The 12830-nt window shown below is 35.8% G+C and overlaps 1 protein-coding gene across 1 annotated transcript; it reads right to left on the reverse strand.

The window, feature by feature from the left end:
• Window positions 1-376: 376 nt before the first annotated feature.
• On the reverse strand, window positions 377-10609 carry epx (eosinophil peroxidase). The gene is made up of 15 exons (XM_048159493.1): window positions 10024-10609; window positions 9674-9849; window positions 9454-9586; window positions 9248-9377; window positions 7232-7438; window positions 6774-7155; window positions 5825-5985; window positions 5487-5745; window positions 3810-3980; window positions 3289-3526; window positions 2991-3196; window positions 2756-2920; window positions 1119-1202; window positions 927-1029; window positions 377-846 (listed from the first exon to the last, which is right to left on the reverse strand). Exons 1-15 carry the CDS (start codon window positions 10128-10130, stop codon window positions 792-794), a joined length of 2577 nt encoding a protein of 858 aa, XP_048015450.1. The 5' UTR covers window positions 10131-10609; the 3' UTR covers window positions 377-791.
• Between the last annotated feature and the right edge of the window lie 2221 nt (window positions 10610-12830).

Consider the following 12830-nt stretch of genomic DNA (forward strand, 5'->3'; position numbering starts at 1 on the left):
TATATATATATATTCCATGCCTGTGGAAGTCCAAAACACTGTATGATTTTAATCCATACATTACATTAGTATGATTTTTAATGTTTTTAAAAGAAGTCTCTTCTGCTCACCAAGGCTGCATTTATTTTATTAAAAATACAGTAAAATTATATTAATATTGTGAAATATTATTACAATTTAAAATAGCTGTTTTCTATGTGAATATATGTTAAAATGTAATTTATTTCTGTGATCAAAGCTGAATTTTCAGCATCATTACTCCAGTCTTCAGTGTCACATGATCCTTCAGAAATCATTCTGATATGATGATTTACTGCTAAAGACACATTTCTGATTATTATCAATGTTGAAAACAGTTGTGCTGCTTCATATTTTATGGAAACCATGACACATTTTATTTTTACAGCATTCTTTGATGAATAGAAAGTTCATAAGAACAGCATTTATTTGAAATAGAAACCTTTTGTAACATTATAAATGTCTTTAATGTGATCATTTAATGCATCCTGTCTGTCTAATATGTGTACAAAATCAATTAACATCAAGGCTGAGCTACAACAAAGCGAGGGTTTCTGTACATCAGCTGATGTGTCGTCACATGTGGGAGAGCCGGCGGCAGACAAAAGCTTTTCTCGAGGGCGAGAACACTGGGAGAAATGTTAAAAATGCTTTGCAGGCCTGAACACGTTTCATTCATGTGTTTTTCTGTCCAGTACATTGAATGAGACTGGACTATTGAACATGTAAACACTGCACATTTTCCAAACCAGTTTCCCCTTGGCTCCATCTCATCATCTTCCCTGACAGCATTCTGCCTTCACCGTCACGGCTTTCCGAAGGAAAACTCTGCAGGAACGACATTCCGAGTATAAGTGTATACATTTACACATCTAAAACAACTGCTTGAAGAGGAGGTTCTGACACACCTTTTGTAGCAAGCCAGGAAGAGCACAATCAAAGCCACGCCCCCTAGGACTGACATCACTGACGCCACAATGGAGGAGGCAGAAAGGGGCGGAGCTGCAGGTTCTGCATGTGCAACAAATAACAGCTCATTAATGTGATTAATATGCCATAGATTGAGGAAACGGCTGGTTGTGGGTGTGGCGGCTGCTCACCTGTGCAGGTGTGACCTCCAGGTGTGTTGAAGCACTGCAGGTGTGGAGGGCAGACGGGCGGGTGGGCGGAACATTCATCGATATCTGAAACAACCAATAAAAACCCTGGGTGTCAGATGGATCAGACAGTTTTTAATTCTAATGTAATATTTAATTTCATTTAATATTTAATATTAATTGTTTAATATTTTGTCATTAATAGTTACTACATAATCTTTATTTAATTGTTTTAATTTAATCTAATTTAATTAGTCAATTATAACGAAATAAAATGATCAAACTATTATTAAATAGTAAAAATCATAGGAGAGAGATACTAGGAAATTAAATAATGATTAAAAATAAGTAAAAGAAATGCAAATGCTTTCTTATGTCATGCAAGTTATTATTGTAACATGACATATATTGTAAGATGTCTGGAAACTCAATTATTTAAGTAAATAAATAAATACTATGTGCATATTTATCTTTTTATGTCAATATTATTGCAATTCTTTTTCGCACACATTATACTTTTGTGAGTGTAAACATGACAGAAGTTAATAAGTTTTAACATAATCTTTCCCAATAAAGCAAAAAAGAAGAGTATTAATTGTTTAATATTTTGTTATCAGTATTTTCCATATAATCTAATCTAATGTAAAATTTAATTTAATTTAATTTAGTTTAATGACTATCTTTGAATATTCAAACATCCAAAAGGAATAAGTGAAATATTCATCAATATTTGAAAAAAACTTTTTATTTAATATTATTAAAATATTAAATTAATGCTTAATGCATTTATTTATTTTCTATTTAATATTAATTGTTTAATATTTTATCATTAATATTTTTTTTAATTTAATATTTAATCTAATGTTATTTAACATTAAATATGTAATATTTAATGCAATATTTGATTTTTAATTACATTTTTAATTGTTTAATTTAACCTATTTTGTAATTTAATAAAATTTTTAATTTAATAAATTTTTAAATGTAATTTCATTTTAATGTAATTGAATTTATTTTTTTATTAAATTTTTAATTTATTTTTTTATTTAATTTTTAAATGAAATTAAATGAAATTAAATTATCTATTATATTATATTTACTATTATATTATCTGTTATTTACTTTTAATATTTCATGTAATATATGACAATTAATATTTAACTTAGTAATCTAGAATGTCCATGAATGTCCTAACATCAAAAAGAAATGAGTGGATCATTCATCAATATTTGAAATAACCAATAAAAACATTCATAGACATTTTTTAAATTTAAATTAATATTTAATTTAATTAGATTTAAATATTTAATTTCATTTAATATTCAATATTAATTGTTTAATATTTTATTATTAATATTTACTATTTAATTTAATATTTAATCTAATGTTATTTAACATTAAATATGTAATATTTAATGCAATATTTGATTTTTAATTTAATTTTTAATTTAATACATTTTTAAATGTAATTTATTTTAATGCAATTTAATTTATTTTTTTAATTTATTTTTTATTTAATTTTTAAATTAAATTAAATTAAATTAAATTAAATTAAATTAAATTAAATTAAATTAAATAATAAATTAAATTAAATTACATTAAATTAAATTTCCAAATGTCTAAAAAACATTAGCCGAGACCTTGGCAGGTGGGCGTTTGTGGTGTCCACTTGTGAGTGTCGGGGTCACAGGTGACGTGTGCGGCTCCCTGGAGCAGGTATCCAGCAGGACACTGATACATCACGGCAGAGTCACACAGCACGGAGAAGCCCAGATCCAACCGCGGGACCGCGCCACAGACCGGGTCTGAAAATGAGACCGAACATGAATAAAAACATCAAATAAAAGGATTATTTGCTTACTCTCATTCTAATACCTGCGTCTGGTTCTCTCCACGCTGAGAGGTTCATGTGGGCGATGCGTGTGCAGGGCAGCAGGTCGTCAGGGCTTAGTGTGTGAGCGAAGGGGTCAAAGGGCACCAGACGGATGCGTGTGTTGTCACAGATGATGCGGGACAGAGATGTAGTGCGGAGAGCGTCTCTCTGAGCAGAGCTGAACACACCTTCCTTCTGCCACCAGAACCTTAACCAGATTTATGTACTTCATATCAAGCCAGACTGAAATCGCTCAGCGATTTTTATTTTAAATAAACAAGAAGTGGCGCATCACACTACCTGTCGCCATCTCGGAGCGCTCTGAACTGTTTGGCGATCAGGCAGGCCAGCAGCGGCCCCACGCGGCCCCCGGGCAGAGCGGGTTCTGAGATGGCCCCGACCCACACGTCTATGTTCTTAGCTGTTCCATACAGATGCAGCAGCTTCCTGGCCAGAACTCCATTACCCAGAATCCCTGCTAAATCAGACTCATTCACAGGGGCAGAGAGGCCGCAGAGTTCTCGCCATGCGCTGTAACCTGAGAGAGAATCAACAACCAATGAATGACATCCTTTTATTTTTTTGCACACTTTATACTTTTATAAGTATAAACATGACAGGAGTTTTAATAATTTATTACTGAATCTTTCATGATAAAAGAAATAAAAGAAGAAACACTGTAGGTGTTTAAAAAACAATAACTGCTTTCATAAACAAAAAAAATGTAAAAAAGGTTAGAACTTGTGAGGTTCTAGTTCTGTTAGGATCCTCCCTTAGAAGGCAGCTGCCTATGTAGGTAGAAGGGAACTAATGACAGGCACCTTGTAGGCCATGATCTCGTCCCCTCTGCAGGTTTAACGCCGCTAGGTCGAGCGGCAGCCCTCCCTGAGCCTGGAAAAGCCTCTCGGTCAGTTCCTCCACCATCATCTGATCTGCTGTCTGCAGTTTAGCTGGAGACAAGAGCAAACCACGCAGCACAGGATCGATGCCTCCTACACACATGGAAATGTTCATTATGCATCATAACCTGATGTGCATGTTGAGTAAATTAGCATGCAATCATGAATATTAAGGATAGACACTAGAGGCACTGGTCAGTTTTTAGATTTTGGGCTATTTTGCTTCCATAACATGTCTTCTTTCAGACTAGAGGAAAGAAAACATCCAAAATACACATTTAAAGGTGCAGTTAGAGATTTCTGAGAAACACTGTTGAAAGTGGATTGGACCGAGCAGCACAACAAACTTGTAGCCAATCAGCAGTAGGGGGCGTGTCCACTCATGATGGGGGAGGAGAGAGTGAGCCAATCAGCTGGAGGGGGCGTGTCCAGACATGATTGGGGAGGAGAGAGTGAGCCAATCAGCAGTAGGGGGCATGTCCACACATGATGGGGGAGGAGAGAGAGTGAGCCAATCAACAGTAGGGGGGCGTGTCCACTCATGATGGGGGAGGAGAGAGAGTGAGCCAATCAACAGTAGGGGGGCGTGTCCACTCATGATGGGGGAGGAAAGAGTGAGCAAATCAGCAGTAGGGGGCGTGTCCACACATGATTGAGGAGGAAAGAGTGAGCAAATCAGCAGTAGGGGGCGTGTCCACACATGATTGGGGAGGAAAGAGTGAGCAAATCAGCAGTAGGGGGCATGTCCACACATGATTGGGGAGGGAAGAGTGAGCAAATCAGCAGTAGGGGGCGTGTCCACACATGATTGGGAAGGAAAGAGTGAGCAAATCAGCAGTAGGGGGCGTGTCCACACATGATTGAGGAGGAAAGAGTGAGCAAATCAGCAGTAGGGGGCGTGTCCACACATGATTGGGGAGGAAAGAGTGAGCAAATCAGCAGTAGGGGGCATGTCCACACATGATTGGGGAGGAAAGAGTGAGCAAATCAGCAGTAGGGGGCATGTCCACACATGATTGGGGAGGAAAGAGTGAGCCAATCAGCAGTAGGGGGCGTGTCCACTCATGATGGGGGAGGAGAGAGAGTGAGCCAATCAGCAGTAGGGGGCGTGTCCACTCATGAAGGGGGAGGAGAGAGAGTGAGCCAATCAGCAGTGGGGGGAGTGTCCACTCATGATGGGGGAGGAGAGAGAGTGAGCTAATCAGTAGTAGGGGGCGTGTCCACTCATGATGGGGGAGGAGAGAGTGAGCCAATCAGCAGTAGGGGGCGTGTCCACTCATGATGGGGGAGGAGAAAGTGAGCTAATCAGCAGTAGGGGGCGTGTCCACTCATGATGGGAGGAGAGAGAGTGAGCCAATCAACAGTAGGGGGCGTGTCCACTCATGATGGGGGACGAGAAAGTGAACCAATCAGCAGCAAGCATTTTGAACCTGGCTTTAATTCATGCAAATTAGTGCATATTTAATTAATGCCTCAGTTGCATATTTAAACATAACATTTAAGAAAACTTGTAATACAAAACAATTGACTTAATGTACTGTGATTACATTGGGAAATATGGTGATATCTATTAGGTAAGTGTGTGTGTGTGAAACGAACCCTCTTGCACCATCCTCCAGGATGCAAACAAAGAGTGGTGCAACGGCAAAGCCGGGTGTTCAGGGCTCAACCGGTAATCGGGTCCAAGACGGTTCACAACCGGGTGCACGGTCACATGTGCAAAGCGAAAGGCAGCGGTGGAGAAAATGTTGGAGATGCTGGGGTCAGCGGCGGGGTCGTAACCTTTGTACGAAGGCATGAGGACCAGGTTAGCACTGCGGCCCAGGACACGTGGCAAGTAGTGATCCCATGTCAAGATCTTCCAAACAAGATTCAGCAAGTCAGACACATGCATAACTGAAATAACTGTTCAGTCATTTTATATGCGGACATCTCACCTGGTGGACGGCGCCCAGTATTTTCCTGGCCTCCTGATACAGCGTGTCTGGGCTCCAGTGAGGATTGAGCTTGTGAAGCTCCTCAGCCAATCGGTTGTGTTCTCTGAGAAAGAGCGTGTGCAGAGCGATCATACCCAAGTGCTCATTGGCCCGAGAGTCACCTGAGACACGCCCACAAAAACAGCACATCAATTGGCCAGTTTAAATAAAAAAACATAAGGGTGAAGAGCTAGCTGGGACATTTCTGAATGATAAAATAGCAAATATTGACTTATTTTCTGTTCCTTTATAAGATGTTTCAGCTGTAATACCATTAAAGTCAACATTAAATAAAAACTGAGCAAGCATCCCAGCACCTTACATACGAGGTAAAATAAAATAATAATTAAATAATAAAATTAAATAATAAAACAATATAAAATAAAACAAATATTACGATTGTTTTATTTAAATAATTTAAATTTATTTGAATTAAAATTTAAAAAATAAATAATAAAATAAAATAAAAAATAGGACAAGCGTTAAAATAAAATAAATAATAAAATGAAATTAATTAATTAAAATAAAATAAATTAAAATTAAAGTAAATTAAATAAAAATATAAAATAAAATAAAAAATATAAAAAAATAAAATAAAAAATAATTGTTGCTCTATGATTGTTTTTTTTAAATGAATTTATTTATATTTTACATTAAATACAAATACAATTAAATAATCAAAAATATAAAATAAAAAAATTAATAAAATATAAATAAAATAAAATAAAATAAAATAATTGTTGCTCTATGATTGTTTTTTTTTATTTTAATTTATTTTAAATTTAAATTAAATAACAGTTAAATAAAAAATATATTAAAGAAATAAAATAAAATAAAGATATAAAATAGAATAAAAAAATAAAATAATTGTTGCTCTATGATTGGTTTATTAAATATTAATGACAACAACCTGCTTGGAAACAGAATGATCTATTCCCCATGGATAAGTTGAGCTTTTCTGCTGTCTCTGGTAGTGGGATGGGGTTGATCCGCTCTCGTGGGCCGCAGGGATCCAGGTGAGGTTGTGTGCGGGGCAGGTAAGGCATGAAGCCGAGCCCTTGGTCTGAGTGGAACTGGTTGACGGCGAGCAGGCCGAGAGGGGACGAGAGGTTCCTCAGGACGGAGGCGAGCGTGTCCGAGCTCCCGTAAACCATGCTGGCGTCCACGAATGCCGTGATGGCGTTCAGCTGCTCCCGGTGACCGAGCGGAACCGAGCCGCCCGTACAGCTGGGAGCAGAGCGGAAAAACGGCATGCAGGTCTGAGTCCCCGTCCGAGGGTCAGAGAGGGGGATCTGAACGTGAAGAAAAAGAGATTGATGTTCAGAGTGTGTACAATCCAGCATCTGTTTTCAGGGTGTACCTACACACCTGTATTGGGAAACATGGCGTGTCCCTGCTGCAGGTGCGTGTGCAGTCGGCTCCGGTCTTAAAGGCCGCAGTGCTGGGGCTCTGAGGGGTCAAAGTCAGGTCATGATCGATCCACTGACCCCACTCCACCAGCAGATGAGACAGAGACGTGTCCAGAGAGATGTTCTCATTATGAGTGTACAAAACCTCCTGCGACACACTGCGAACCTGCAGAGGGAGAGCAACTGGATGACTCAACATTACTGGCCCATTTGGTCTTATTTTCATCTTTAGTTTAGCTACACTCTTAAAAATAAAGGTTCTATATTGACATCTATGGTTCCATTAAGAACTTTTAACGTTCCATTCCAAAAAACTTATTTATGGTGGAAAAAGATTCTTTAGATTTAAAAAAAAAAAAAATCTAAGAAAAAAAGGTTCTTTTTAGAATGATCACTGAAAGGTTCTTTGGGCATCACTGTGAAAACCCCCTTCTGGAACCTTTATTTTCGAAAGCGTAGTGTATTTTTATGCCACCAGTGGCACTAAACACGAACTGCAAAAATATTTACTATTTTCAAAGTTCTATGCACCAGTGTTGTTATTGTTAACTAAAACTATAACTTAATAATAAGGTCAGGCTAAGGTCAGGAGATAGTTTTGAACATTGGCAGGTTATGTACTTTCTCAAAAATTTATTTTGGATATTTTTTAACAAAAAAAGTTACAGACTACAGCTTTAATAAATGTGACCTTGGCAATTAAATAGGTTAAAGTTGAAAACAGAAACTACAAAAGCAGAGTGACAAAGTGTTTTTTATTTTAATTCTTTAAAGAAATATATAATAAGAAATAAGAAATCTAATATGCTAATAACAAATATTATGCTATTTGTAATAAAAAATATATATATTTTGAACAATTTGGCACTAATTCCCATTATATGTAGAATGTATTATAAAATACTAAAATATTATAATAAAGTAAATTATATAATTTTAATCATTTTTTTTATTTTAATTATTTAAATAAATACATAATAAGAAATATATGCTATTTGTAATGTTTTTTTTAAAAAACAATTTGGCACTAATTCCTATTATATGTAGAATATATATATATATATATATATATATATATATATATATATATATATATATATATATATATATATATATATATATATATTAAGCAAACACTTTAGCAATATAAACCCAAATGTTTTTTGGTCAGGCTAATAAAACACACTGAATTTAAAATTTAAAAGAAAGTCAATTTATATAATTTATAACATTTATAGCCTATAAACTACAAACCAACTAACTATGATTGCAGACTTAGGGCCAGATTTACTAAACGGGGCAAATTAGTGCGAGAACGCAATTCCACAAATGTGACGATGGGAGTGGCAAGTTTTGCGCATTACTGACACTGACGCGCAAATTAAAGAGCACAGACGCAGTCAAGTCATTTACATAATGACCAACGCAATCAAACTAAAAGCAGCGCAAATTAGCGTCGAGTCGCAAATAAGCAGAGCTGATGCTCATCAGGTGTGGGTCGACACAGGGGCAACTTGTTACATGTAATATACGAATAACATCTTCCTCTGGCATTCCAAAAAAATGAATACGCGTGGAAAATATTTTCTCTCTTCTACCACGCGCTCTCCGTTCTCTGCGGTGTCTCCTCCTAGCAGCAATAATTACAGCCATGTCGCAAAATGGGTTAAGACATGCTTCGCACAATGGAGCAAATACCAGAAAATTCGACTAGCACAAACCTTAGTAAATCACGTTGCGTGATTCATTTAAATACTCTCCTCCCATAAATTTTGCGTCTGAAAGGGAAACTCCCATAAAAGCATATGCAATAAGGTCAGCCGCAAAAACAACTCAGTCCATGCCTTTTTCAGTGCCAATTTTGCACTGCGTGTCTTTAGTAAATCCCGACAGTAGTTTTTTAGCGCCAAAAGAGTATTAGCTGTTAGTAAATCTGGCCCTAATAATTCTTTGAGAACTTCCACACGAGTCTTACAGGTGGTAGTGTGTAGTTATGGTAGGTGTGTTGTGGGTTCCAGCCCCTCGGGGCCCCTCGAGGGTCCTCATACTCTGCTGAGAGCCAGCGGGCGTACGGGGTGTTTGCTGCCCCCCATAGAGGGTTTTCTCTGCAAAGTCAAAAAGTGTTGATAAAAGAAAATGCTTTCTGAGCTTAATGACATCCCATACGAAGTGTGTGTGCACCTGTTGTTGCAGTGTCCTGTGATGGTACGGTAGCGTTTGGACAGACAGTCAGATTTACACACGGGTCTCAGTGTCTCTGTGGAACAGCCTGTAACCTGCAGTATGGTCTCCATGTCTTCTGCACTTAAGACCTCTAAAATGCACACAACATATGCTGATATGAGCCTTCAAGATCATACGTTTACTTCTAATGTCCCATGTGAGGCAAATGTGTGTGTACCGGTGAGGTCGGGTTTGTCCATGGAGTGTGTGTACACCATCTCTCGTATCAGCTCTACCGTGTTGTCGAGGAACTCGGCGGATCTGATGTGGGTTCTGGTTTTCGGGCCAGTTTGTTTGAACAAGGCCAACAGGTCATTGGGTCGGACAGAACCGTCTGATACAGACGCCTTCGCTCTGACAGAGATGAGAGAGACGACACAAGCCATAGGATGCAAAATAAACATACTTTATGAGATTAAATCATTTTAATCATTTGTGTCTAGTTTTATGTTTCCATTTGGTCGACACATAGCGATTTTCACAGAGCATTTTCTTTCAAGGGCATTTTTTTAAGTCTGTACGTCTCACCTCTCACTGGTGTGAGCGTATGCAGCGTCTGTCAGCTCTCTGGCTCTGTGTAAAGCTTCCTGAATGAAACTAGATCCCAAATACACTGGGAAAACACCACAAAACATTTCACTGCAAAACCTGCCAATCAGCTTTGAGAAAAACTGCAGAAATGGAAATAAAATGTCTGATTGTGAGCTTTATTTGTACTTGTCGGTCTTGAGGATGCAGCTGGTTGCACGAAGCAACAAACTTTACCCAGAAAAATACTAGATATAAAAAGTATAATTCAGTACCTGTTGCATTCTGGGAAGGAAAATGAGATGTGGATGATATCGGCAGACACAATATCACAAACACAGATATTATCATGCATGAAAAAGTTTCCTGCAACGAGAAAAATTTACATGAATACACAAATTTACAAGAAAAAAATTGAAATAAATAAAATATGTATATATGCATGTTAATGTATAAGTATATACACATGTGAGCTATAATTACGCATGAATATACAATAAAAAAACGACAATAAAATCTATTTTTTGCACAGTTGTTTACTGTTTATGTGTAATAATTATACTATATATTAATATTATTTTGTAATAGTTGCATGTTTCTGTAATAATTAGTTTTTATACAATAAGCATATTATATTTAATTATTACAAACACATGCAACTATTATACAAAATAATACATATATTAAAATAATTAATAAAAAAGCAACAAAACATTGGAAGAATATATATATATATATATATATATATATATATATATATATATATATATATATATATAGCACAAATATGCAACTATTGTACAAAATAATATTAATTTAGTAATATATTAGTGTACTTTTTAGTTGTACTTACCAAGCATGTCGTATCCATCTGTACGGTCTTGTATTCTCACTTTTGGTCTTGTAAAATATATAACATTTTGTTCTTGATTCAAAACAAAACTATGTGTAGGCTTGTGTACAGAAGAGTAATAGTAATATACAAAAATACAGTAAATAAATAACAATGAATGCAGAAAAATTAAGTTTGTTATAAACACGAAAATCAATCGTTTAAGTATTTCTACATCTGAACAGTTTGATGATGTGTGACTGTTCAAATCAGTGTAATTACGTGTATCAGAGGGTTTTGTGTTGGGCGTATGTGAGGGGACTGACTTTTATACGCTGGCTTCAGTCTACAGGTATGTGCAGAATTCTGTTATCTGTGTGACTGGTGACAACAATTCAACATCAAACGATCCCGAACACACACAGAGCGAATGTCCTGCCCTAATAACCTCTTGATCCAAACCCATCATCCTCTATCTAATGGGGTTATCGACCCAATCACTCCTCAAGCAAGTCATATAGAGCCACAGCGGACTGTTTCGCCTTCTGAACATAATGTGAGCAGTGCTAAAGGCGATGCTATGTGATTTCTACACTCTTAAAAAGAGGGGTTTTCGCAGTGAGGCCCCAGAAGAACCATTTTGGTTCCCCAAAGAATCTTTCAGTGAACGTTCTAAAAAGAACCTTAGTGTGAAGAACATTTTAAAAATCTAAAAGACCTTTTGTGGAATGTAAAGATTCCATGGATGTTAAAGGTTCTTAATGGAACCATCAATGCCAATAAAGAACCTTTATGTTTAAGAGTGCAAAGTGTTCTAGGTGGTTTCTAGGGAGTTTTGGGTGTAATATTTTTTTATTTTAGATATTTTGGTAATATTTTGGAGATATCTTGGTAATATTTGAAGATATTTTGGTATGTTCATGGAACCATATGTTCCAATAAAGAACCTTCATTTTTAAGAGTGTAAAATGTTCTAGGAGGTTTCTAGAGTGTTTTGAGTAATATTTTGGAGATATTTGGAGATATCTTGGTAATATTAGAAGATATTTTGGTATATTCATAGAACCATATATTCCAATACAGAACCTTTATTTTTAAGAGCGCAAAGTTTTCTAGGTGGTTTCTATGGTGTTTTGGGTGTAATATTTTTTTTATTTTAGATATTTTGGTAATATTTTGGAGATATCTTGGTATATTCATGGAACCATATATTCCAATAAAGAACCTTTATTTTTAAGAGTGTAAAGTGTTCTAGGAGGTTTCTAGAGTGTTTTGAGTAATATTTTGGAGATATTTGGAGATATCTTGGTAATATTAGAAGATATTTTGGTATATTCATAGAACCATATATTCCAATACAGAACCTTTATTTTTAAGAGCGCAAAGTTTTCTAGGTGGTTTCTATGGTGTTTTGGGTGTAATATTTTTTTTATTTTAGATATTTTGGTAATATTTTGGAGATATCTTGGTATATTCATGGAACCATATATTCCAATAAAGAACCTTTATTTTTAAGAGTGTAAAGTGTTCTAGGAGGTTTCTAGAGTGTTTTGAGTAATATTTTGGAGATATTTGGAGATATCTTGGTCATATTTGAAGATATTTTGGTATATTCATGGAACCATATATTCCAATAACGAACATTTATGTTTAAGAGTGTAAAGTGTTCTAGGTAGTTTCTAGATTGTTTTGAGTAATATTTTGGAGATATTTGGAGATATGTTGGTAATATTTGGAGATCTATTGGTATATTCATGGAACCATATATTCCAATACAGAACCTTTATGTTTAAGAGTGTAAAGTGTTCTAGGTGGTTTCTATGGTGTTTTGGGTGTAATATTTTTTTATTTTAGATATTTTGGTAATATTTTGGAGATATCTTGGTAATATTTGGAGATATGTTGGTAATATTTGAAGATATTTTGGTATGTTCATGGAACCATATGTTCCAATAAAGAACCTTCATTTTTAAGA

The sequence above is a fragment of the Megalobrama amblycephala genome, linkage group LG15, assembly GCF_018812025.1.
Source record: "Megalobrama amblycephala isolate DHTTF-2021 linkage group LG15, ASM1881202v1, whole genome shotgun sequence".
In the NCBI taxonomy this organism is placed as follows: Eukaryota; Metazoa; Chordata; class Actinopteri; order Cypriniformes; family Xenocyprididae; genus Megalobrama; species Megalobrama amblycephala.

Coding starts and splice junctions, on each gene's coding strand:
- epx (XM_048159493.1), bottom strand. CDS start 10,130: ATGTTTTGTGGTGTTTTCCCAGTGTATTTGGGATCTAGTTTCATTCAG. Junction 7,156..7,231: donor CGCCATGTTTCCCAATACAG/GTGTGTAGGTAC, acceptor CTTCACGTTCAG/ATCCCCCTCTCTGACCCTCG. Junction 3,981..5,486: donor CTGGAGGATGGTGCAAGAGG/GTTCGTTTCACA, acceptor CCATGTGTGTAG/GAGGCATCGATCCTGTGCTG.